The sequence below is a fragment of the Drosophila erecta genome, unplaced genomic scaffold (genome assembly GCF_003286155.1).
Source record: "Drosophila erecta strain 14021-0224.00,06,07 unplaced genomic scaffold, DereRS2 tig00000092-arrow-pilon, whole genome shotgun sequence".
Taxonomy (NCBI): Eukaryota; Metazoa; Arthropoda; class Insecta; order Diptera; family Drosophilidae; genus Drosophila; species Drosophila erecta.
The window spans coordinates 6,696,809-6,721,513 of record NW_020825207.1 but is presented as its reverse complement, the minus strand read 5'-3'; the positions used below and the strand labels follow the sequence as shown (position 1 = coordinate 6,721,513).

Here is a 24,705-nt window from a genome sequence, read left to right as displayed (position 1 = left end):
CAGTCACAATAATGCAATCAGAGTCAGCAAGTACATCACAGATCACATCCAACAAACATGCATCCATAAATATCGTACTCCATCGATCGCGCTTTATCAAGCCGAAGAGCAATGCGTTATGTCTCATACTCCTCCGCATAAATGACGTCGGCATAGGATACCATATGCAATACTCTATATACTCGTATATTCTATCGATTTGTCTATAACACTAGCATACGAATCTTTCTTCATTCGAACTCGCACTCATCTATTTCTTGTTATTTCTTTTCCCTGTATCCAATTGTATCCTAGGCAGTATTTTATGTAGGATCGGATCACTTTTTAACCGACTCTAATATGGGGTTAAAAAGTGATCTGGCTCAGTTAGTGGGATTTTCCCAGGATACCCCACAATTAACTAGTCTCTACTTAGCTCTTAGTTTTGGAGTAAGGTTAAATTTCCTTCTTCAGCCCCAATGCAATAGCCCAGGCTTTAGTTATTATTTTTAAAATCTTGTTTAAATACCAATTTTCTACCTATTTTCAGCATACATATATAAATATTTTTTTACATATTATTTCGTTTGCAGTTTTAATTTGAACAATAAACCCAAACCACAATTAACACTAACCAATATAAAAATCCAACAAAACCCAACCAAACCAAAACCAAAAAACAAAACCATTAAACCGTAGTTAGTGCATACTAAAAGTAAACAACTCGTAGTTGCTAGTCCCCAGTAGTGCTCGTTACCCAAAGTAGTGAACCTTGGTGCTTGTATGTCTTTATTATTGCTTTGGTTTATGTTAACTGCCTATATACTTCACAGTATCTTAATGCTTGTTATGAAACCTCTTGCCCTAAGTCTTTGCCATGCAATCTCTTCAACAAACAAATGTGTTTCTTCCAGCTATGTTTGTGTTTTATATATATTTTGTGTTCCATTTATCTATTGACATTAAATATATACGATATCTATGAAATCTCTATATGAATCCCGTTATAGCGACCCGTATCGAGCTAAGAGTCATTTCTGTTCTTACCAGACTTCTAATAATTTGTTTGCATTGCCCTCCCCAACCATAATCTGTCGTATATAGCAAGCAGTATTCGAGAAGTTCAACATGTGCGAAGAGAATGTCAACGATCTGTTGAAATGGGTCACCACTGTGGAACAGAAAATCTCAAGTGTCGGCGGACCGCGCGAAAAGATCGATGAGTTGCGCAACCAGATTAATGCCCTTAAGGTTGGTACATTATACTATTATACTTAACGAAATTTTAAATACTATATATTCCTTGTTTGAACAGCAAATCAAGGATGAGATCGAGTCTCAGCAGCGGCCAGTAGCCACTTGCTTGGAGCAAATCCGTCAGATCGTGCTCACCGGTGGTGATGTTTTGTCTGCCCCCGAAGTGACCACTCTGGAGAACTCTGGCCGGGAGCTGCGTTCGCGTGTGGATCGTGTCAACGATCGCACCGTGCGCTTGCTACGCCGCCTGGAAGCAGGTCGAGATGAGCTCACCAAACTGCGCAGCGAGTTGGATGTATTTTCCGATTGGTTGCAAGTCGCCCGACGCACTTTGGAGGACAAGGAGCGTTCCCTGTCCGACTTGACTCGGCTTCCCTCTCAGGCCGATTCGGTTCGGGAGTTTGTCAGCGATGTGATTGGCCACCAGGCCGATTTGCGGTTCATCACAATGGCCGCACAGAAGTTTGTGGACGAGAGCAAGGAGTTCTTGGCCATACTTAACGACTTCCGTACTTCACTGCCCGAACGCTTGCCTCATGTTGAGCCACTGTCCAGTGCCGAGAGTCCCATACGCCAAGAGGTTTCGCTGGTCTCGGCGCAGTACAAGGACCTGTTGAACCGAGTAAACGCTCTGCAAGATCGCGTCTCTGGTTTGGGTGGACGCCAGCGTGAGTACCAGGATGCATTGGACAAGGCTAACGAGTGGCTAAGGAGTGTGCATCCGCGTGTGTCGCGCATTATCTCTGAACCGATTGCCGGCGACCCTAAGGGAGTACAGGATCAGATGAACGAGGCCAAGGCGCTACACAATGAGATGCTTTCTAGTGGTCGTTTGGTGGACAATGCGCAACAGGCTCTTGATAATCTGCTGCGCAGCCTTGGTGGCCAACTCAGTCCCATGGAGATCAATCAGTTGGAACTGCCCATTGCTGATCTGAAGAACAACTACCAACAGCTGCTGGATAATCTGGGCGAGCATTGCAAAACCCTGGACAAGACTTTGGTGCAATCGCAGGGTGTACAGGATGCCTTGGACAGTCTTGTGGGATGGGTTAACCAGGCAGAGGATAAGTTCAAGTTGAATCTGCGACCCGCCTCGCTGATCAAGGAGCGCCTACAGGAGCAAATCCGGGAGCACAAGGTCTTGCTAGCCGATCTTCAATCCCACCAGGCCAGCATTGACAGCGTCCAAGTCTCGGCCAAGCATCTGCTTGGCAGCGCTTCGAATGCCCGCATTGCCAAGAAGGTGGAATCGAATCTAAACGATGTGACCGTCAAGTTCGAGAAGCTCTATGAGAAGGCCAACAAACGTGGTGAATTCTTAGATGACGTTTACAACCGATTGAGCAGATATCTGGATGAAATCAGCACTGTGGAGCAGCGTATGGCCAACTTACAGGAGGCTCTAGATAGCCGAGAAACCAGCCTGCTTTCAACTGAGGAGTTGGCTCGCCGCATGAACGAACTGTCCCGTGACAAGGACCAACTGGCGCCGCAGTTCGAGGATTGCGTGCGCAGTGGCAAGGATCTAATTAGCCTGCGAGATGTCACCGATACTGGAGTTTTGCGCGATCGCATCAAGGCACTGGAATCTCAGTGGCGCAACATTAACATCAGCATCGATGAGCGCGCCAAGCTGTCCAAGCAAAAGGCCGAGCAACAGCTGGCCTACGAGGGTCTGAAGGATCAGGTCCTCTCCTGGCTGGCCAGCACTGAAGCGCGAGTTAACGGCCTTCCGCCGGTAGCAATTGATCTGGACAGAATTAAGCAGCAGCACGACGAGCTGAAGCCCATATGCAAGGATTACCGCGACTATGCGCCAACTATTGACAAAATTAACGATATTGGAGCACAGTATGATGCGCTGATTCGCCCAGAGAGTCCTGCCCGCAAACGATCCACCTATAGTCCGATTAAGCGGGCCAGTCCGTTGCGCCGCATGTCCGGAGACGCTAGAAGCCCCAGCCCCACCAAGGGAGGCATCCTGTCGCCACTATCGACTGGTTCCAGTGGATTCGGTAGCCGCAGATCCTCCCAGGATGGTTTCCAGCTGTCTGAGCTATCTCCGGTGCAGCAGCAGCTGAGCGAGATCAACAATCGCTACGGGCTGATTGGCGTGCGCCTCAACGATCGCCAACACGAGCTGGACAACCTGAACGAGGAGCTCCGCAAGCAGTACGAGAATCTGAAGGGACTAGCTCAGTTCCTGGAGCGCATTCAGCGTCAATTGCCCAAGGAGTCCATATCGAACAAGGACGAAGCCGAGCGCTGCATTAAACAGGCGCGCAAGATCCTTGAGGACATGTACGAGAAGCAGAGCCTTCTTGACACCACCAAGGCTCAGGTGAAGGATATCCTACGCCGCAAGTCAGATGTGCCCGGCGCCGAACAATTGCGCCAGGAGAACGATAGCATCCAAGAGAAGTGGAAGAATCTCAACGACATCTGCAAGAACCGCATTGCCTTCTCTGAGAAGCTGCGTGACTTCTTGGACACCCATGGAAATCTGAAGAGCTGGCTGGACAGTAAGGAACGTATGTTAACCGTGCTGGGACCCATCTCTTCCGATCCCCGTATGGTGCAGAGCCAGGTGCAACAGGTGCAAGTGCTTCGCGAGGAATTCCGCACTCAGCAACCCCAACTGAAGCATTTCCAGGAGCTCGGACATGATGTTGTCGACCACTTGGCCGGCACACCCGATGCCCAGGCCGTCGAAAATAAACTGAAGGACATTCTGGGCAAGTGGGATGACCTGGTCGGAAAGCTTGACGACCGTGCCAATAGTTTGGGTGGTGCGGCTGATAGTTCCAAGGAGTTTGATGCTGCTGTCAATCGCTTGCGGGAGGCTCTGCAAAACATTAGCGATAATCTGGATGCTTTGCCCACCGATGGCGACCACCAGGAGAATCTGCGCAAGATCGAAAACTTGGAGCGACAGCTTGAGGGTCAACGCCCGCTGTTAGCCGATGTGGAGCATTCCGCCACCACCCTGTGCAATATTCTGGGTGATCCCGCCTCGCGTGCAGATGTCAACTCTCGCGTCGCAGCTCTGGAGAAACAGTATTTGGCGCTCCAAAAGAAACTGGATACCAAGAAGGCAGAAACAGAGGCTTCCCTCCGAGATGGCCGCCACTTTGCCGAGAATTGCTCAAAGACTCTGGGTTGGTTGGGAGGAGAACTCTCTAACCTGACTGACAGGCTGCTTGTCTCTGCTCACAAGCCAACCCTGCAGCACCAGATCGACACCCATGAGCCGATCTACCGTGAGGTAATGGCCCGTGAGCATGAGGTCATTATGCTTATCAACAAGGGCAAGGATCTAACCGATCGCCAGCAGGATCGCGGAGTTAAGCGTGATTTGGATCGCATCCAGCAGCAGTGGGAGAAGCTGCGCCGCGAAGCCGTCGATCGTCACACACGACTACAGACGTGCATGGAGCACTGCAAGAAGTACTCGCAAACTTCGGAGACATTCCTGGCCTGGCTGCGCACCGCAGAGGATAAATTGGCTGATCTTACACCCGGCGTATTGTCCAAGGCTAAGCTGGAGACTCGTCTACGTGATCTGCAGACCTTCCGCAGCGAGGTATGGAAGCATTCCGGCGAATTCGAAAACACCAAGGGATTGGGAGAGACATTCCTCACCAGCTGCGACATCGATAAGGAACCCATTAAGGCGGAGCTGCAGGACATCCGTGATCGTTGGGAGAGACTAAACAACGATCTGATTGCCCGTGCTCATGAAATTGAAAACTGCTCCCGTCGCTTGGGCGATTTTAATGATGAGTTGCGAAACCTGGATCATTCTTTAGGTCGCTGCGAAGATCGACTTGCGGCCCACGATGCTCTCGGTGGAGCTGCCAAGGACCCAAAACTCTTGGAGCGTGTTAAGGCCATACGCGAAGAGCTCACCAACTTGAGCAAGCCTTTGCAGTCACTTAAGGCTTTGGCCAAGGATATCAGTGCTGAGGCTAGGGCTGCTGGCGGAGATGCTGACCATTTGACCAGCGAAGTCGATGGTCTGGCCGATCGCATGTCCGAGCTGCAGGGCCGCCTGGATGATCGCTGTGGAGAACTGCAATCTGCAGCCACCGCAGTGTCCCAATTCAACGAACAAATGAAGAGTTTGGGCATTGATCTGAACGATCTGGAGACAGAGATTGAAAAGCTTTCACCGCCCGGCCGTGAAATCAAGATTGTGCAGGTGCAAATCGACGATGTGGGCAAGATCCAGAACAAATTGGATCGCCTTGTGGGTCGTTTGGAGGATGCAGAACGCGCCGCTGATGTTTTGGTAGATGCAGGATTCGCTGCAGACACCACCCAGACCCGTGAGCAAATCTCCACCCTGCGAAAGACGTTGGGTCGTTTGGATAACCGAGTTCGCGATCACGAGGATAATCTTCAGGCCACTTTGAAAGCACTCCGCGAATTCTACGACAACCAATCTCAAACTCTGGATGACATTCAAGACGTGAGCGATGAGTTCAAGCGCATGAAGCCCGTGGGCTCGGAGTTGGATCAGATTCGCCGCCAGCAAGAGGACTTCCGCAACTTCAGGGAGCGCAAGGTGGAACCGCTGGCCATCAATGTTGACAAGGTAAATGTTGCTGGCAGAGACCTAGTGCGTTCCGCTGGCAGTGGTGTTTCCACCACGGCCATTGAGAAGGATCTGGAAAAGCTAAACGACCGGTGGAACGATTTGAAGGAGCGAATGAACGAGCGCGATCGCCGTTTGGATGTGGCTCTGCTCCAATCTGGAAAGTTCCAGGAGGCGTTGGCTGGCCTCTCCAAGTGGCTCAGTGACACCGAGGAAATGGTGGCTAATCAGAAGCCGCCGAGCTCCGATTATAAGGTGGTAAAGGCACAGCTGCAGGAGCAAAAGTTCCTCAAGAAAATGCTGTTGGATCGCCAGAACTCCATGGGCTCCCTGGCCAACCTCGGCAAGGAAGTTGCCAATCACTGCGAACCCGCCGAGCGTGCCTCCATTGAGAAACAGTTGAACGATTTGATGAAGCGATTTGATGCCCTAACCGACGGAGCCGAGCAACGCGAGTTGGACCTTGAGGAAGCCATGGAAGTGGCTAAGCGATTCCATGACAAGATTAGTCCCTTGGAACTTTGGCTGGACAACACAGAGCGATCTGTTAAGGCAATGGAACTGATTCCTACTGACGAAGAGAAGATCCAGCAGCGTATCCGCGAACACGACCGTCTACATGACGAAATCTTGGGCAAGAAACCCGACTTTTCCGATCTTGCTGATGTGGCCGCCCAGCTGATGCATTTGGTTAGCGACGAGGAGGCAGTCAATCTGGGCGAGAAGGTGCGCGGTGTGACTGAGCGATACACAGGATTGGTGGATGCCAGCGACAACATTGGCGCTCTGCTAGCCGAATCACGTCAGGGATTGCGTCACCTGGTCTTGAGTTATCAGGATCTGGTGGCCTGGATGGAAAGTATGGAAGCAGAGCTGAAGCGCTTTAAGTCAGTTCCCGTGTACGCTGAAAAGCTGCTGGAACAGATGGATCATCTGCTGGAGCTAAACGAGAACATTGCCGGTCACGCTTCAAATGTAGAATCCACCGTGGAGTCCGGAGCCGAGCTGATGAAGCACATTTCCAACGATGAGGCTATCCAACTGAAGGACAAGTTAGACTCCCTACAACGTCGCTATGGTGACTTGACCAATCGTGGTGGAGATCTGCTGAAGAGTGCACAGAATGCACTGCCATTGGTGCAACAATTCCATGAAGCTCACAACCGTTTAGTGGAATGGATGCAAAGCGCTGAGGCTGCTCTTGCTCCCAGTGAGCCACGTCAAGCTGATGTGCTTCGGCTGGAGGGCGAATTGGCTGATATGCGTCCTATTCTGGATAGCATCAATCAAGTGGGACCCCAGCTGTGTCAACTCTCTCCGGGAGAAGGTGCTGCCACCATTGAGAGCATTGTGACCCGGGACAACCGTCGCTTCGATTCCATTGTGGAGCAAATCCAACGCAAGGCGGAGCGTCTACACCTCAGCAACCAGCGCGCCAAGGAAGTGACAGGTGACATTGATGAACTGCTTGAGTGGTTCCGCGAAATGGACACTACACTACGCGAGGCAGATCTGCCTGCCATGGAGCCCAAACTGGTGCGTGCCCAATTGCAGGAGCATCGCTCCATCAACGACGACATCTCCAGCCAGAAGGGACGTGTACGAGATGTAACGGCGGCCTCCAAGAAGGTGCTTCGTGAGTCGCCACAGAGCGAGAACACTGCTACTCTTCGTGAGAAATTGGATGACCTGAAGGAGATCGTCGACACCGTTGCTCAATTGTGCAGCGAGCGTTTGGGCATCCTGGAACAGGCCCTGCCCCTGTCTGAGCATTTCGCCGATTCCCATCAGGGACTCACCGCCTGGTTGGATGACATGGAACAACAGATCTCGCGGTTGAGCATGCCTGCTTTGCGTCCTGACCAGATCACTCTGCAGCAGGACAAGAACGAGCGTCTTTTGCAATCCATAGCCGAACATAAGCCTCTGCTAGACAAGCTGAACAAGACTGGTGAGGCTTTAGGTGCATTGGTGGCCGATGATGATAGCGCTAAGATCAACGAGATTTTGGACACGGACAATGCCCGTTATGCCGCACTCCGCTTGGAACTCCGCGAACGACAGCAGGCGCTCGAGAGTGCTCTGCAGGAATCTAGCCAGTTCTCCGATAAGCTGGAAGGCATGCTGCGTGCTCTGGCCAACACCGTGGATCAGGTCAATCAATTAGATCCCCTGTCCGCTCTGCCGCAGAAGATACGTGAGCAGATTGAAGATAATGATGCTTTGATGGACGATCTGGATAAGCGACAGGATGCCTTCAGTGCTGTGCAGCGTGCGGCCAACGATGTTATCGCAAAGGCGGGCAACAAAGCTGATCCCGCGGTCCGTGACATCAAGGCCAAGCTGGAGAAGCTAAACAACCTCTGGAACGATGTGCAGAACGCTACCAAGAAGCGCGGCAGCTCGTTGGACGACATCCTTAGCGTAGCCGAGCCCTTCTGGAAGCAACTGAATAGCGTGATGAAGACCCTAAAGGATCTGGAGGAGACATTATCCTGCCAGGAGCCACCAGCGGCCCAGCCGCAGGATATCAAGAAGCAACAGGTGGCGCTGCAGGAGATTCGCCATGAGATCGACCAGACCAAACCAGAGGTCGAGCAGGTGCGACGTCACGGAAGCAACCTGATGAACATGTGCGGTGAGCCCGACAAGCCAGAGGTCAAGAAGCACATCGAGGACTTGGACAACGCATGGGACAACATCACGGCGCTGTATGCCAAGCGCGAGGAGAACCTCATCGATGCCATGGAGAAGGCCATGGAGTTCCACGAGACACTGCAGAACCTCCTTAAGTTCTTGACCAAGGCCGAGGACAAGTTCGCCCATCTGGGAGCTGTGGGTTCGGACATTGATGCCGTTAAACGACAGATCGAACAACTCAAGTCGTTCAAGGATGAAGTTGATCCGCATATGGTTGAAGTAGAAGCATTAAACAGGTAAGGCCTTCTATTGATATTTCTTCTTATTCAATTGAATCAATTCAAATTTATAAATCTAATGTTCCATTGCCGTGGTGTCTATCTCAACTTGTGAATTGGCAGAGGTCTCAAAAGGCAAGATAGTTTCAAAAAAGTCTAGTTCGTTCGTGCGTTGTTGTTGTCAATATTGATTACTATTAAGTGCTTGCAACTGCAAAGATCTAAGATCTCCGGGATGTTTGAACCAAGCTGAGCCGAGCATGTATTTTGATTGCACACAGTTTATCCAGTTGCATGCCATGTCAAAACAAACCACTTGCCCTCTATTGTTTTTGCGCTTGCTTCTGTTACACTGCAGGTTTTGTGAATTCCTTGGCTAATTGTTTATTGTATCTTACAGACAAGCTGTGGAACTGACGGAACGCACTTCACCCGAGCAAGCGGCATCGATCCGCGAACCCCTGTCGGTGGTCAATCGCCGCTGGGAGGCCCTACTCCGTGGCATGGTCGACCGCCAGAAGCAACTGGAGCACGCTCTTCTGCACTTGGGTCAATTCCAGCATGCCCTCAACGAGCTGCTGGTCTGGATCAACAAGACCGACAGCACACTGGACCAACTGAAGCCGGTACGTAACTATAATAATTCTTATAAAAAAAATCAATTCTTTTAAACTTTTTATTTTGTAAACACTTAGATCCCTGGAGATCCGCAACTGCTGGAGGTTGAATTGGCCAAGCTAAAGGTTCTGGCCAACGACATTCAGGCCCACCAGAACTCAGTGGACACACTGAACGATGCGGGCAGACAGTTGATTGAAACCGAAAAGGGATCTGTGGAGGCCTCTACCACCCAGGAGAAATTGCGCAAGCTGAACAACGAGTGGAAGCAGCTTTTGCAGAAGGCCAGCGACCGACAGCATGAACTAGAGGAGGCTCTACGCGAAGCTCACGGATATATTGCCGAAGTCCAGGATATTCTGGGATGGCTGGGCGATGTAGACGCTGTGATTGGAGCTAGCAAGCCTGTGGGCGGACTTCCCGAAACTGCTACTGAGCAATTGGAACGCTTCATGGAGGTGTACAACGAATTGGACGAAAACAGGCCCAAGGTGGAGACGATTCAGGCCCAGGGCCAGGAGTACATCAAGCGCCAGAACCAGATGAAGGTCTCTTCCAGCAACCTACAGCATACACTCCGCACGCTGAAGCAACGCTGGGATGCCGTGGTATCGCGCGCCTCCGACAAGAAGATTAAGTTGGAAATTGCACTGAAGGAAGCCACCGAGTTCCATGACACACTGCAAGCCTTTGTTGAATGGCTGACCCAGGCCGAAAAGCTGCTGTCCAATGCCGAGCCCGTCTCACGCGTCCTGGAAACCATTCAGGCCCAGATGGAGGAGCACAAGGTGTTGCAGAAGGATGTGAGCACTCATCGCGAAGCCATGCTGCTGCTGGACAAGAAGGGAACTCACCTTAAGTACTTCAGCCAGAAGCAGGACGTGATCTTGATTAAGAACCTGCTCGTGTCTGTGCAACATCGTTGGGAACGTGTGGTGAGCAAGGCCGCGGAACGCACTCGTGCGCTGGATCATGGCTACAAAGAGGCTCGTGAGTTCAACGACGCCTGGAGTGGCATGATGCAGTATCTGCAGGAAACCGAACAGGTGCTGGATCAAATCATCGAAGAAGCCACAGCGTCCAAGGAACCGCAAAAGATCAAGAAGTACATTGGCAAGCTGAAGGAGACGCACCGTCAGCTGGGCGCCAAGCAATCGGCCTACGACGGAACCATGCGCACCGGAAAGAATCTGTTAGAGCGAGCTCCTAAGGGCGATCGCCCAGTGCTGGACAAAATGCTGATCGAACTGAAGGAACAATGGACTCGAGTGTGGTCCAAGAGCATCGACCGCCAGCGCAAGCTGGAGGAGGCTCTGCTTCTTTCCGGACAGTTCAGCGATGCTCTGGGTGAGCTTCTTGAGTGGTTGAAGAAGGCTAAGAGCCGCCTGAACGAAAATGGACCAGTTCACGGAGATTTGGAGACGGTTCAAGGTCTGTGCGAGCACCACAAGCACATTGAGCAGGATTTGCAGAAGCGCGCCGCGCAAATGCAAGGCGTGCTCAAGACTGGACGGGACCTGGAGCGATCTGGAAACAATCCCGAAGTTGGACGTCAGCTCGATGAGATGCAGTCCATTTGGGAGGAGGTCAAGAGTGCCGTCGCCAAACGCGGCGAGCGTCTCCAGGTGGCCCTTGTTGATGCCGAGAAGCTAAATGCCCGTGTTCAGGCTCTCTTTGATTGGCTGGATCATGCCGAGCACAAGCTGCGATATGCCAAGAATGCCCCCGATGATGAGAAGGTTTCCCGTGAAATGATGGACATCCACATGGAGTTTATGAAGGATCTGCGAGTGCGCGAGCGTGAGAAGTCCGAGACTTTTGAGTACGCCGAAGACATTATCAACAAGGCGTATCCCGATGCCATTCCGATCATCAAGAACTGGCTTTCGATTATCCAGCAGCGTTGGGAGGAGGTGCGCCAATGGGCCATCAACCGCGAGTCGAAGCTGGAGCAGCATCTGCAGTCGCTCAAGGATTTGGACGACACCATTGAGGAGCTGTTGGCTTGGCTCAGCGGACTCGAGGGCACCTTGTTGAGTAAGTATTAATTATTTAATTATATTAGATCGATTATAATTGACATCCTCCGCAGACCTCAAGCACGAGCAGCTGCCGGACGAGATTCCACCCGTGGAGAAATTGATCGAAGACCACAAGGAGTTTATGGAAAACACGGCTCGCCGCCAAAACGAAGTGGACCGTGCCTGCAAGCCAAGACAGTTGCCACCAGGAGCGCGCAAGCCATCCCGCAGCGGCAAGACGCCAGTGTGAGTAGATTAGTAGCCTCGCAAGTTGCTGCCGAGACTGTAGCTGTGCTGTATATATATCCTTTGTATATTATTATTTTGTATATTTATTTTTGCCATATATTTCTTTTTATATACTTTCTTTTGTATCCACCACCTTATTGCTACAATATTCCAAACCAAAACCAAAACCCCCGCAACGTCTTGCACACCTATCTCTCTGCCTATCCAAAAACCACACCAACCAATGAACCAATGAACCAACTCCGACCGACCGACAGTCGTGGCTCCAGTCACGATCTGCGTGAGCAGTCACCCGACGGCACCCTGAGGCGTCAAAGGTTTGGCCGCAAGTTTATACTGTAATGCTTGCTACTCGTTTCATCCACTTGCCCAGTGGCAAATGTGCTTACTCACCATCTAATCACGAATGGAGTTAGTGATTGCATAACATCTGATATACCAAATCCACCCAAGATACTTGTTAAAAACCCCCAAAGTAGCGCTAAAATCCGTAGCTGCTAACGCACAATTCATACAAATCGAGCACTCCTCAGAAAACCACCCTGCTTAATAACCGCTGCTAAACTTATTGCTTGTTTAATCCGATCCTTAGTCACATGTGTATAACGATATTTATTTTGTTTCTTCACAGCTTCAAGGGATCTCGTGACCAGGGACTCAATGCCCGCAAGGGAAGGTGAGTTTTCATTGGGGTTATAGTCTTTGTAATTCAAGAATAGATAGATTCCGCATGTACTTCTAAATTCTCAAATCGAATTTGTTTTGTATTCAACTTTTCAACTACTTTTGGAAATGCTGCGTCTACAACTATTCGAAATAATTATAAACATATATATTGATTTTTGTACTATCAATGTATTCTCTATTATCTGTGTTACTGTGTTATTGTATTTTGTATTTTGTTCGTTACTTTACCATTTTGTTTTGTCTCTTTTTGATTCTACTTTCATCTTGTCTACACACTACGCTACTACGTAAACGTTGCTCATACCGCTCGAATATCAAATATCAAATATCAAAACTTTGCATCTTGCCGCTTTATTTGCCTATGTCTATGTCAAATGCAAAATCTCTGAGCAGTCGTATCACGCCCACACGTGACACGCCCGACAGAGATCGCCTGCCGCACTACGGCCCCCGATTCTCGCCAAGGTAAGTCCTCGAAACACCCCAAGAACGTCCATATCATCTCAAGCTGTGCATGTCCAGTACAATTGTTTGTATTTAGTTTGGTTAATACTCGTAATGCTGCCGAGCTTGAGGAACTCCTTATTGAAATAAATATCACATTTTAATATAGCACCTCTGGACCGGAACTGGAATTCCGTTCGCCACGCGCGAAGCTTCTGTGGACCAAGTGGCGCGATGTCTGGATGCTCTCATGGGAGCGCCAGCGGCTGCTTAACGATCATCTGCTGTATCTGAAGGATGTGGAACGTGCCCGCAACTTCAGCTGGGACGATTGGCGTAAGCGCGTAAGTATTTTCAACTAACACTAAATGAGATATGATATTTAATTGAATATTGCCATCTTTTTATAGTTCCTCAAGTACATGAACCACAAGAAGTCGCGTTTGACGGATCTGTTCCGCAAAATGGATAAGGATAACAACGGCATGATTCCACGCGATGTTTTCATCGATGGCATACTCAATACGAGTACGTTACCCGAGTCTTGTCCCCTATCCTAAACTTTATAAAAACAATTTTTTTGTTTTTTAGAATTCGATACGTCTGGCTTGGAAATGAAGGCTGTAGCCGATCTTTTTGATCGCAATGGCGAGGGCCTCATCGACTGGCAAGAGTTTATTGCCGCCCTTCGTCCCGATTGGCAAGAGCGTAAACCAGCCAATGATTCGGACAAAATACACGACGAGGTCAAACGTCTGGTCATGCTGTGTACCTGCCGACAGAAATTCCGCGTATTCCAAGTTGGCGAGGGCAAGTACAGAGTAAGTTGATAGAGTTGTGTGTTCCATGTTAGGCAGTTACCAATACATTTACTTATTCCAGTTTGGAGACTCCCAGAAACTGCGCCTAGTTCGTATCCTTCGCAGCACTGTTATGGTGCGCGTGGGTGGCGGCTGGGTTGCCCTGGACGAATTCCTGCAGAAGAACGATCCTTGTCGCGGTAAGTGGTCCATCCATCCAAGTTTAGTCAAAACACCCTATTTAGTTGTGTTGCGTACAAACCTTCTCGAAATTTGTTGGATTTCATCCATTCCACATCCATACCATAATCTAGCGTAATCTTGTAGTCCACATTTTTAATATTCCACCCAAATCATGCATTTTGTCTCTACCCAGATACTGTGCATCGTTTGCTCATATCATTTAAATGCATTCATATCACATCTAGGTACAGTTGTGCTTAACAACTAATTATACTATAATGCCAAATAATAATAATATTACCAAACGGATATGGTCATTTAACCAACCAACAAACAACCAACCAACAATAAACTACTGTGCCTAAAATACTAGCCAAAGAACCCGGAAAATAAAAAGCGAAACCTTTGTTAAAACCTCATCATTAATTCTGGTCCAAAAGTTGCCTAAACAAGCTAAAATGATATTAACAGTGTGCCTTAGGGCGATTTTTACTTTTAATTGCCATCCAGCCAGCGCCAAAAACCACATCATACACAATTACCCAGCCAACCAAACCCTATTAAATATAAAACAGACCAATCTAGCCAAGGGTTGTACCATCTACTCTACTCATGCTCATTTTTGTCGCTTCTATCTAACTGCGTACCAAGTAGCTGCTATAAGTCCATGAAAACACACACCAACGCTCACCAAAAATATCCCGCCAACTGTAGGTTCTTCTATTTCCTATTAGTTAGAGTTATTAACCAGGTTTCTCCACCCAACTCTTAGTCGTAGTTGCATTAACCTTGTGTTCTTAACCAATATTTAAAAATGCTCCTTTGTTAACCTTATCCTGCTTTCAAACTAACATCCTGCTTTATTTGTTTAACAGTATTGCATGCTCTGTTAACTAACAGGGTATGTGCACACTGTACTTCATGTCACCCATTTTATGTTTGAGCCACCATCGATTTCGTTGTGCGTCCTGTATTAAAATTAAAATTTTTGTATTAATTTGTGTTATTTGTTTTTCGTTTTTTACTAATCAAACTTTATGTTTACCCCTTTTTCTTTTTTCCAAAATGGTTTTCTTTATTATACCGAAAATCGATTGAATCTTGATAAACTGAACCCGAAAAATATACATATTTGTATACTCTACGCTTGCGCTGCCCGCTCGCCACGCCCACGACCACGCCCGACATGCACCCGCCTGTGCCCACACCAAATACTAAAAACAAAAAAAAATCCAAAAAATTGTAAAACACACAAAACTGAAAACAAACTGTGACAAATACTTTGCGGTAACGAACTTTCGTTGTTATTGTTGTTGTTTATATGTTCGCCCTACAACAAAACATTGCCTATCCGTGTAAATGTGTTATATGTGGGTGCATCTGCCATGCCAATGCGCGCAAATGCATAAATGCATCTGCCACTGCAACTGCAATCGCTACCAAAACCAATGCCACTGTTACCCGGGAGCAGCCAAGGGACGCACTAACATAGAGCTACGCGAGCAATTCATATTGGCCGATGGCGTCTCGCAGAGCATGGCCGCATTCACGCCCAGACGTTCCACGCCAAATGCGGCCGCCACTGCCTCCTCCTCACCCCATGCCCACAATGGCGGCAGCTCCAACTTGCCCCCATATATGAGTGGACAGGGTCCCATCATCAAGGTAAATCAATCAGCAATAGCATCTGCAACAGAAAGTAAAGGGTGGCCAAAGTGCTACCGATTCCATTCCCATCGTTTTTGTCCTCAATCGGAATTAACTATGTTTAGTTCTTCAGAAAAGCTAATACCTTCCTATCTACAGTTTTATAATCTTAAAAATTCATTACTTAAAATCGCTCTAGCAAAGTAAACTCCTTTCCGATAATGAATGTTTTATATATTGTTTATTTAACAATGATATGTGTGTATATATACTTTGTTTCTTAAAATTCAAAATCAGTTTAACTTATTGTATTTCCATCGTCTTTTAAATATTTAATGTTACTATAATATCTTAACAGTTATTTAAAAATAAGTATTAGCTTGATAGAAGATCAAATACTCCGTAAATTCTGATATTGACAAATTTAAACGATATTGAAAAAGGTGAAAAGGGTCAAAACTGCTAAGTGGTTAACGACAAAGGGTTAAACCCCTTCTGAAATCCCGACCCCAATCCATTTACCCATCCAAACATCTCCACATCCTGCAAGGGCACAAGGTAAGTGCTCCTTTCGTCCTTTTTTGGGTTCGTTGTGTGTGTTGTTGACAAAGAAAAGCTATCGCTGCTGCGCCGCCGACTCTTTAAATATCATTTATATATCTGCATGAGAACCGAATACTTGGTATCAATGTTTTTTTTTTTTGTAATTGTATTTTATTAAGTATTTGCGACATTTTTTAGTTGATGCTAGAGCATAGTACACCCCACACTATTCATTGATGAGGCTTTGATGTTATTAGGCCAGGTTAGGTTGTTGTCCACGGCTTAAATGATCATAAACCGTTTGCCAAATGAAATACGTTTGTTCATTGTTGGTTAAACATATCGAAATTAATTCCTTAGCCGACGAACACTTGGCCGAACTAATGCCAATCTTTGAGAAAATCCGCGCTCAAGACCAGGTTCCATGCGCCTTTCCCATTCACATGGGTGCCGGCGGCACGGTATTCGTCCGTTGCAATACCAGCCGTTCGGTACCGCTGAGTCCACACGTGCTGCATTGTCATCCAACAACACACTGGGTAAGTTCGCAGGCAGCAGGAGCAGGCGCAGGAGACGCAGAAGCTGCTCCACAAGGAGTGCCCGATATCGGTTTCATCTTTCACGGGGAAGAGGGTCCTAAACATACAATAAACCAGCATTATAATAAATGTTTTATTTATTTTCGCAAAGGTACGCGAGCGCTCCGTCCGCTCCATACCCATGTCACGGCCGTCGCGCTCCTCCCTTTCGGCCAGCACTCCCGACTCCCTGAGCGACAACGAGGGCAGCCATGGAGGACCTTCCGGCCGATACACGCCCCGCAAGGTCACCTACACGAGCACGCGCACGGGTCTCACGCCAGGAGGCTCCCGCGCCGGCTCCAAGCCCAACTCGCGCCCGCTCAGCAGACAGGGATCAAAGCCGCCATCGCGACATGGCTCCACGCTGTCGCTGGATAGCACGGGTATGTAGCAAATGAGTGCTTTTGCAGATCCTTAGCTAATAAGTTTGTCTTCCTTTTTGTAGACGATCACACGCCCTCGCGCATTCCGCAGCGTAAGCCTTCAACGGGCAGCACAGCCAGCGGTGCCACTCCGCGTCCGGCGCGACTTTCGGTGACCACCATCACGACTCCCGGCAGTCGTCTCAATGGCACCAGCACCATCACCCGCAAAACCGCCTCCGGATCGGCTAGTCCGGCGCCTACAAGGTAGGGATTCCATGATTAAGGCATCTCATCGAATCGATAATAGCGGGGAGAGTGGGGCGGGATCAACACACAATTAATTATATAAACTTTTATTAATTTATTATTTTTATTTTCACACTGTTTTCGGTATACCGCATTAACTATTGACCAACACCACTCACACAAACAAACAACATCATGAAACGCTAACTTACAACTCCAATTGGCATTTGAACCATTTTGAAATTTGCTTGAACGCAACTAAAAAATGCAACTAAAACCGTGCCTGAACCCCTCCCAAAACAATAAATAATTATCCAAAACCGAAACAGCAACGGAGGCATGAGTAGATCATCCAGTATACCAGCACTAACAGGCTTCGGCTTCAAACCAATTAGGTAATACAGCCTCGATCGGCATCGAAAACGTAACATAAATACATACTCATAAGTTTAGGCTAGATTTAAGATCGATCATGTATCGTAGGCAGCGGTTATGGTTTACCTTTGCTAACTATCGTTGTACTTACTACCCCCCTCAAACACCAAAAGCCGGCCATCACGGATACCGATTAAGATACCCTCATTCGATTCCAAGTCAACATCGCCCAGCTCGACTACGAATCCAACCAGCTTGGGGTAAAGTTGATAAGCTTACAACAAAGACATTTACTAGTCAATTTCAACTCAGTCTATAGCAAGTAATTATGATTTATACCCGTCTAAAGTTATTGTTAAGTTTCCTTGTTTGTTCAACCTTTTTCCGCGCATGTGAATGTTGATGTGCATGTCCATGCCATAAGAACCCAGAGAACAACGAGCAAAAAATGCTTTTGACTAATGCTTAAGTTCGATTACCAAATTACAATACATTTTTTGTTATTTGTATGTGTTATAATGTGAAAAACTCTTTAAGGAACAGCGACTAATCTGATACTTTTTGATCCCAGGCGGAACATCAGCGGTAGCTCGACGCCCTCCGGCATGCAAACGCCCCGAAAGAGCTCAGCGGAGCCCACTTTTAGCTCCACAATGAGACGCACTTCGCGGGGAACCACACCGACGGAGAAGCGCGAACCGTTCCGGCTATAGGAACCTTTATGGATGAGGACGACGATAGAGAAGCAAAAGAATGCCAATAGTTAAACCACATACACACAACTCTACGTACTAACTACGCACTGAAGTTCTAAACTAAACCCAAACCCAAACCCAAACCCTCTCCAAAACTAATCGAGGCTACATTAGCAATGAATGTAGCAGGAGGAACAGCACACAGTTCTACAAAAGAGACTAACTTTGAAGTGCCCTAATGGAGTGGAAGAGCGAAACAATTTATAGATGTTTATACTATATATATTTTGTAAAAGACACAGTTAAGATGAAAGATTTGCAGACATATAGCTAGCACACAAAGTTGATCAGACAAGCAACCTACTTACGAGTACTACTATTACTAATACTACCTTTTGCTACTACTAATTTGTAATGCCCACTACCTTTATTCACTAGTTATACACGTTTCCGAAATTATGATTTGTATATACTTATAAAGCGAAAAGCAAGCGTAAATTAATGAAAAATACACTCCAAGTGCTCTAAGGCAATTAAACAAAAAAATACAAAACAATGAAAACCAATACAAAAAAATATCGAAAAAAAATTAGTGAAAAAATAAAACACATTCGAATGAAATGCCGCGGTCTCTGTTGCAACCATCTTGAGTCTCAGGACTCCACTGGAATCGCCAGTCCGGTGGATTCCTAGCCAGGAGTGGCACATGGCAGAGGCGGAACGGCCAAAAAAATATAACTAAACCCGTTAAAGAGATAAAATTTGATTTTGTTCTGTTATTAAACTAATAGGAAAGTGAAAATTGTAAGCCGCATAAAGAAAATATTTAATTATATACTAAAAGTCATTACTATAAGTTTAATTAATATTTAACTGTTAAGCGACAAACACACACAGATTTTGTATTGCATAATTATTTTGTTTTTTATATGCAATATCAGCGAATGAATTACGATGCAGAAGGGCCGAAAGAAATCGAACCCGTTTCTATAAATACTGTAAAATACTAATACTAAATTATTTTGTTGTACGAAACGAAAGAAATACATTACAACTCGTTTTTTGTAATTCTATTAAATTAAAACAATTCAAATGCGAAATAAACATTTACAAAAAAAAAATAACAACATAACCCGCTGCCTTTTTATTTTATCACCCGACCGACCATCCAAAGATAAGAAATAAAACACTTGGTCCTGCTGATTTCCGAATTTGATTTATTCATTTAAGTTCTCAATCGTAGTAGATATTTGACACATTGAAATTGAATTTTCGATATAATACCATGATCGATCCGTGCGGATCACTATTTGATTTTCTACAAAACACTCAATTAATTGTGATATTTAAATATGTGTGCATGCATGCTAATGCAGATGCCCTGTATCGGGTTGCTCCTTCTCGGTTGCCTCCATTCACTGACTAGAAATGCCGCTCCAACTTTAATCGTCCAACTAACTCAAGTACAAGCTGGGTTCTTGCGTTTCTTTGTGCTATAGGCTGCCAGAGGGGGATTTATTTAGACTAAACTTTGAAGTGCAGTAGCGGATTATGCGTAAGTGGATATCAATACCGTCTTCTCGAATCTTCCCGATGCTGTCGGGTTATGTCGTCAACGCCAGCGCTGCCAGTTGGTGCTGCTAAATACATGCTGTTCTACGCGCTAGCTTTCAAAGGCCCTAATAATATCGGCTTGGCATGGTGCCGCAAGTCTTTTGTAAATCATTACAAATATCATTATAGTTAAGGTACAACTAAATATCATCATTAATATAGTCCAAATTAGCTAACCCGGCTCGCTAAAGCTAACTAAATATTCAAACTAAATATTTAAACGCACGAACTTAAAAAGTCACAGAATCGAGTGCGCCTCATAAAACTTAACCTGGGCCGTTTGGGTCGGTGCTTCATTGTGTATTAGCAGCATGGCAACGCAATGGGTATCCGGATCCCCATCTCTTCCGGAAGCCATCGTCACCTGGCAAGCCCGGAACTGGCTGACTGGGCCTTTGCCTGCTTGCCATTGCTCGTATTCGATGTGGAGCCACTTGCGGTGGCCGGCGCTGCAGCCGCATTCTGCTCCCGATCCCTTTCGGCCCGATGATGGTGACCATGCTGATGGTGATGATGGTGGCGCCTGCCGCCGCGATAGTGCCGCCGATTGTGGTGATAATTATTGTTGGTCGGCTCCGGCATGATGCGGTGGGTCTCCTGCACCACTGGCGCAAATGTGGAACTAGTTGTGGGTTTGATAACCTCCTCCTTCGCCGGTCCCTCCAGCTTTTTAGCTGCCTCGGCTTCCTCTCGACGCCGCCTTCGCCTAATGTCCTCCTCCGTCTCGATGGAAATTACGGCCGATCCCTCGGCATTTACATCGATAATGGCGCCGCGACTCTTCTGTTGCAGATACAACTCCGACATGCGCTGCTGCATTTGGCGCAGTGCCTCGGTCACCTTAAATTCCGGAGCATTCAGCAACTCAGATGGCGGCATAGCGCACTTGAGGCTATCCGTTTCGTCGCCAATGTGCTCACGGCAAACGGGGCACAGGGCCTGGAAGGGATCGGCCGTCTTCTGGAGCCAGGCGGGCAACTTATCGAACTCCTCCTGGTAGTTGCGGCGTAGGGCATTCAGATGCCGGGCCAGGCAGTAGCTGTGCAGGTAGTGGAAGCACTCGGTGCGTGTGAACTCGTCGCCATCGGCGAATCCATACAGGCAGACAACGCACTGGCCACTAGGAAGATTGCTCCCGCTCAGGTGCTCCCGCACCACCTCGATGAGGTCGAAAACGACCGGAAAACCAATTGACTCCTTTATCTTGGCGTTGCATGCGCTTCGGATTGCCTCCAAACGGGCATCGTCCAATCCCCGCGGACGCAGCAGCTGGAATGTTGGACTCTCCTCCGGATAGCCAGGTGTTGGATGCACCTGCAGTGTAACACACACATACTGCTGCTCCTCCTCCTCTCCGGTCAGCGGCAGCACCGTGGTCTCGATCTGCTCCACCTCACCGCTTTTCACGGAGGTGGAATATTGGACAACTCACTGTAGTATCGAACACATATATGGGTAGCTACTGTATCACCTACCTGGATGTACGTTTGATGCAAACATCTTCCATTAGGATAGCTTCCAGCGACTCCACTTCGTCTTGTAAACTGCAAGGGTGACCAATAGTTAAACTACATAGTAATAATCACATTGATTTGCTTACGCGTCCATTTTACCGCCGGTCAATTCAGTATCAGTGAGTATTTCTAGAGGTTTTGTTTAAAAAATCGATTTGAGACAACTGAAATTGGCGAAATAACGGCGACCGTTTGTCGCTTGGCCGAAAATGCCAGCACTCAAAATTTAGAGTCCCTAGTTGTCATTAAAAATCAAGTTGGCAGCAACGCTGCAGCGGTCACACTGGCCAGCATAATAATTTTCGTTTTACTATTTTGATGGTCGAAAATCCTAACTATTAGTAAGAAATGTTGCGCAGAGGCTTTTTATCTGGCATCAGACCAACCCAATGGAGCCGCCAAATGTCGGTGCTGGCCAAATCCCTGAAGTACACACAGCACGGCGAGCCACAAGAGGTGCTGCAACTGGTGGAGGACCAACTTCCCGATCCCAAGGACAATCAAGTGCTGGTGAAGATTCTTGCGGCTCCCATTAACCCGGCGGACATAAACACCATCCAGGGTACGCTGGCCATTTGGATATATCATAAACAACATATATCAAAATATAGCCATAACCTACGTGAACTATTTCACTATGATACAACAGTTCCTCTAGTGAAACGACTGGGATAAAAAGTGTCGATCAGAAAAGCTTGTTTTAATGGTATCCCCATTTGTTTAGAAGATTACCAGGAATATTATTTTCAAAATGCTTTGAATATTATCAGTAAATCTTTGTACTTTGAACAATGCTCACCGTTGCGGCTGTAAATTTAAATGAAGCTTAGCTCAATTCATTTAATCTCTTATCTAACCTTAAAAATATTTACAAGCTAAATAACTAAATCATAATCTTTATCAAAGACACTTTAATAATGATCATCGTTAATCCCGTACAGGTAAATACCCGGTGAAGCCCAAGTTCCCAGCAGTTGGAGGCAATGAGTGTGTGGCGGAGGTCATTTGCGTGGGCGACAAAGTCAAAGGCTTGGAGGCGGGGCAGCACGTCATTCCCTTGGCCAGTGGTCTGGGCACTTGGACCACGCATGCCGTCTACAAGGAGGATCAGCTGTTGATCGTGTCCAAGAAAGTCGGCTTGGCGGAGGCCGCCACCTCGACAGTGAATCCCACCACTGCCTACCGGATGCTTAAGGACTTTGTGCAGCTTTGTCCGGGTGACACGGTCATCCAAAACGGCGCTAACAGCGCCGTCGGCCAGGCAGTGCACCAATTGTGCCGAGCCTGGGGCATCAATAGCATTGGCATTGTACGTGACCGACCAGAGATTGCCGAACTGAAGCAAATGCTGCAGTGCCTGGGAGCCACCGAGGTCCTAACCGAGGCCGAAATTCGCACCAGTGACATCTTCAAATCGGGCAAGTTAAAGAAGCCCCGCCTGGCCTTCAATTGTGTGGGCGGAAAAAGCGCCACGGAGGTGTCGCGCCATCTAGACAATGGTGGTGTACTGGTCACATACGGCGGAATGTCCCGTGAACCCGTCACCGTGGCCACCGGTCCTCTAATTTTCAAGGACATTGCATTTAGAGGCTTCTGGATGACTCGCTGGTCCAAGGAGAACTACAGCTCGCCAGAACGTTCGAACATGTTTAAGGAGATCTTCGAGCTGATGGAGCAAGGAAAATTCGTGGCCCCTAACCATGAGATGGTGCCCTTGGCTAAATTTAAAGACGCAGCGGCTGCTGCCTTGAACTTCAAGGGATTCACTGGCAAGAAGTACATATTGGACATGAGCATTTAGATGCGTAACTTGAGGCTGAGCCTGCTGTTTATTTACATGTACGAATTGTGTATTAAAATTGTTATCTACTGTGATACATTTTAGGCCATCTCCACCTCATTGGACTGGTACTTTAGCTGCAGAGTCATGGTGGATGGCGAGGTGGCATCGGTGACTGTTAGCTGCTGGCCGTCGTGTAACCCCAGTTCGCCCAGGCTCTGTGTTAGGTTCTTTCGGGTAGCCTCTTCTATACTCTTTACCGCGGACATGTACAAAGTCCGCCGTTTCCCGTCCTTCATCACAGTCGTCAAGGCTGGGTTCTTAAGCTGGAAGCGCGGGGAATCGCACAAAAGCTTTATCACATCCTCCAGCGTGGTGGTGTTGGGATCCTCGATTGGCAACGGCTGCGGTGTATTGCTACACGCCAAACAATTCTCCGACTTCTCAGCCTCGTAGGTGTAGGTATAGATACCGTCCAGGTCGTTGAAGTTCAGATAGTTTGCCATGCTATCATAGCAACTGGTGGCCAACTTAAAGACTTCCAGAGCACAGGCCGCGGCAATGGCTGCATTTGTACTGGCCACGGCGGGAATGATGTGCTTGACAACGCCTTGGACCAAGCGATAGGTGACTCCCGTGATGTTGAATTCATTTGACCGCTCCAGAGCCCGCTCGTAGACCCAGCCAATGTGCAGGGGATCGTCTCCATCTAGGGGCACTCCAAACGGATTCTGTTTCTCCCACTGTATGATCTTCACGTACTCAATGCAGTGCTCCGGCAGCCTGGGAGTATTTGCTATGGTGCAAAGGGGATAGTTGACTTGCGGCGGAAACAGGTCAAGCGTGCATTCAATGCAGGCCGTGAACCCGGGCAGGATGACTCGTGCGTTGCCCTTGAAGCCCTCGGTGCCGCCATCAATCATGGGCACTATGGAGCTGGTATCTATGGTGCCGTCATCCTCATAACGCAGCATAGAGAGCAGCATGCCATTGATCCAACGCCTGGCGACGATAGAGTCTAGGCCACAGACAACCAGGTGAAACTGCTGGTAGAAGGACTCATCGAAGTCCTGGATCTTCTTGAAATGCGGTGTCACCCGGCAAGTGGGCACTCGTGCGTTGATGAAGCGAGCCGCGCACTCAGCCTTGGAGGCGCCAATGTCGGTGCGGCGGAACAGAAACTGGCGATTCAGGTTGGACAGCTCGATTGTGTCCATGTCGATGACGTGCAGGTTGCCGAAGCCCATCAGAGCCAGATCCTTCAGTAGTTCGCAGCCCAGGCCGCCGGCTCCGATAATCAGAACCTGACACTTGGTCTGCAGGAACTCCAGGTTTTCCGGCGAGGCCGCGAAGCCGTCCTTGCAGAAGGGGCCTTCGCGTTCCAAGACATTCCGCAGTCCATTGAACCGCTTGCTCTGCAGGATCAGGCCAGGATTGGGTGAGTGGGCAGACATTTTTCAAACAAAATCGAGACTGTGACACGTTTAGCAACACTGTTGGGGTCAGAGGAAATATTAGTGATGGTATGTTTATGTCAGTAATAATATAAATTGACAGCTCTTAATAAAGGTTGGACACAAAATGAAGAA

The 24,705-nt window shown here is 47.9% G+C and overlaps 4 protein-coding genes across 26 annotated transcripts in view; 2 read left to right on the top strand and 2 right to left on the bottom strand.

Annotated features, from left to right (window-relative positions):
- The window catches only part of LOC6549268 (dystonin), a 75,653-nt gene extending 56,313 nt beyond the window's left edge, over positions 1 to 19,340 (top strand). For 7 of the 23 annotated variants that reach the window (XM_015156925.2, XM_015156921.2, XM_015156919.2 and 4 more), the window contains 16 exons: positions 1,084 to 1,230; positions 1,295 to 8,772; positions 9,155 to 9,380; positions 9,450 to 11,409; positions 11,465 to 11,639; positions 12,274 to 12,318; positions 12,723 to 12,794; positions 12,943 to 13,117; positions 13,184 to 13,301; positions 13,365 to 13,594; positions 13,656 to 13,773; positions 15,228 to 15,421; positions 16,637 to 16,910; positions 16,973 to 17,156; positions 17,468 to 17,533; positions 18,085 to 19,340. In XM_015156925.2, the coding sequence (XP_015012411.1) occupies positions 1,084 to 1,230; positions 1,295 to 8,772; positions 9,155 to 9,380; positions 9,450 to 11,409; positions 11,465 to 11,639; positions 12,274 to 12,318; positions 12,723 to 12,794; positions 12,943 to 13,117; positions 13,184 to 13,301; positions 13,365 to 13,594; positions 13,656 to 13,773; positions 15,228 to 15,421; positions 16,637 to 16,910; positions 16,973 to 17,156; positions 17,468 to 17,533; positions 18,085 to 18,226 (11,604 nt within the window). In that variant the 3' untranslated portion in view covers positions 18,227 to 19,340. Of the gene's footprint in view, positions 1 to 1,083; positions 1,231 to 1,294; positions 8,773 to 9,154; positions 9,381 to 9,449; positions 11,410 to 11,464; positions 11,640 to 11,899; positions 11,960 to 12,273; positions 12,319 to 12,722; positions 12,795 to 12,942; positions 13,118 to 13,183; positions 13,302 to 13,364; positions 13,595 to 13,655; positions 13,774 to 15,227; positions 15,422 to 16,306; positions 16,486 to 16,636; positions 16,911 to 16,972; positions 17,157 to 17,467; positions 17,534 to 17,686; positions 17,774 to 18,084 lie in introns of all 23 variants that reach the window. The other 16 variants (XM_015156933.2, XM_015156948.2, XM_026980935.1 and 13 more) reach the window with 5 other exon arrangements.
- A 346-nt stretch (positions 19,341 to 19,686) lies between these two features.
- On the bottom strand, positions 19,687 to 21,572 carry LOC6549269 (E3 ubiquitin-protein ligase RNF25). Its single transcript, XM_001975675.3, has 3 exons — positions 21,423 to 21,572; positions 21,298 to 21,366; positions 19,687 to 21,221 (listed from the first exon to the last, which is right to left on the bottom strand). The coding sequence occupies exons 1-3, from the start codon at positions 21,428 to 21,430 to the stop codon at positions 20,183 to 20,185; spliced, it is 1,116 nt and encodes a 371-aa protein (XP_001975711.1). The 5' UTR covers positions 21,431 to 21,572; the 3' UTR covers positions 19,687 to 20,182.
- On the top strand, positions 21,526 to 23,231 carry LOC6549270 (enoyl-[acyl-carrier-protein] reductase, mitochondrial). Its single transcript, XM_001975676.3, has 2 exons — positions 21,526 to 21,898; positions 22,278 to 23,231. Exons 1-2 carry the CDS (start codon positions 21,685 to 21,687, stop codon positions 23,135 to 23,137), a joined length of 1,074 nt encoding a protein of 357 aa, XP_001975712.2. The 5' UTR covers positions 21,526 to 21,684; the 3' UTR covers positions 23,138 to 23,231.
- LOC6549271 (nedd8-activating enzyme E1 catalytic subunit) lies at positions 23,142 to 24,651 on the bottom strand. Its single transcript, XM_001975677.3, has one exon. It carries the CDS (start codon positions 24,568 to 24,570, stop codon positions 23,218 to 23,220), a length of 1,353 nt encoding a protein of 450 aa, XP_001975713.1. The 5' UTR covers positions 24,571 to 24,651; the 3' UTR covers positions 23,142 to 23,217.
- Between the last annotated feature and the right edge of the window lie 54 nt (positions 24,652 to 24,705).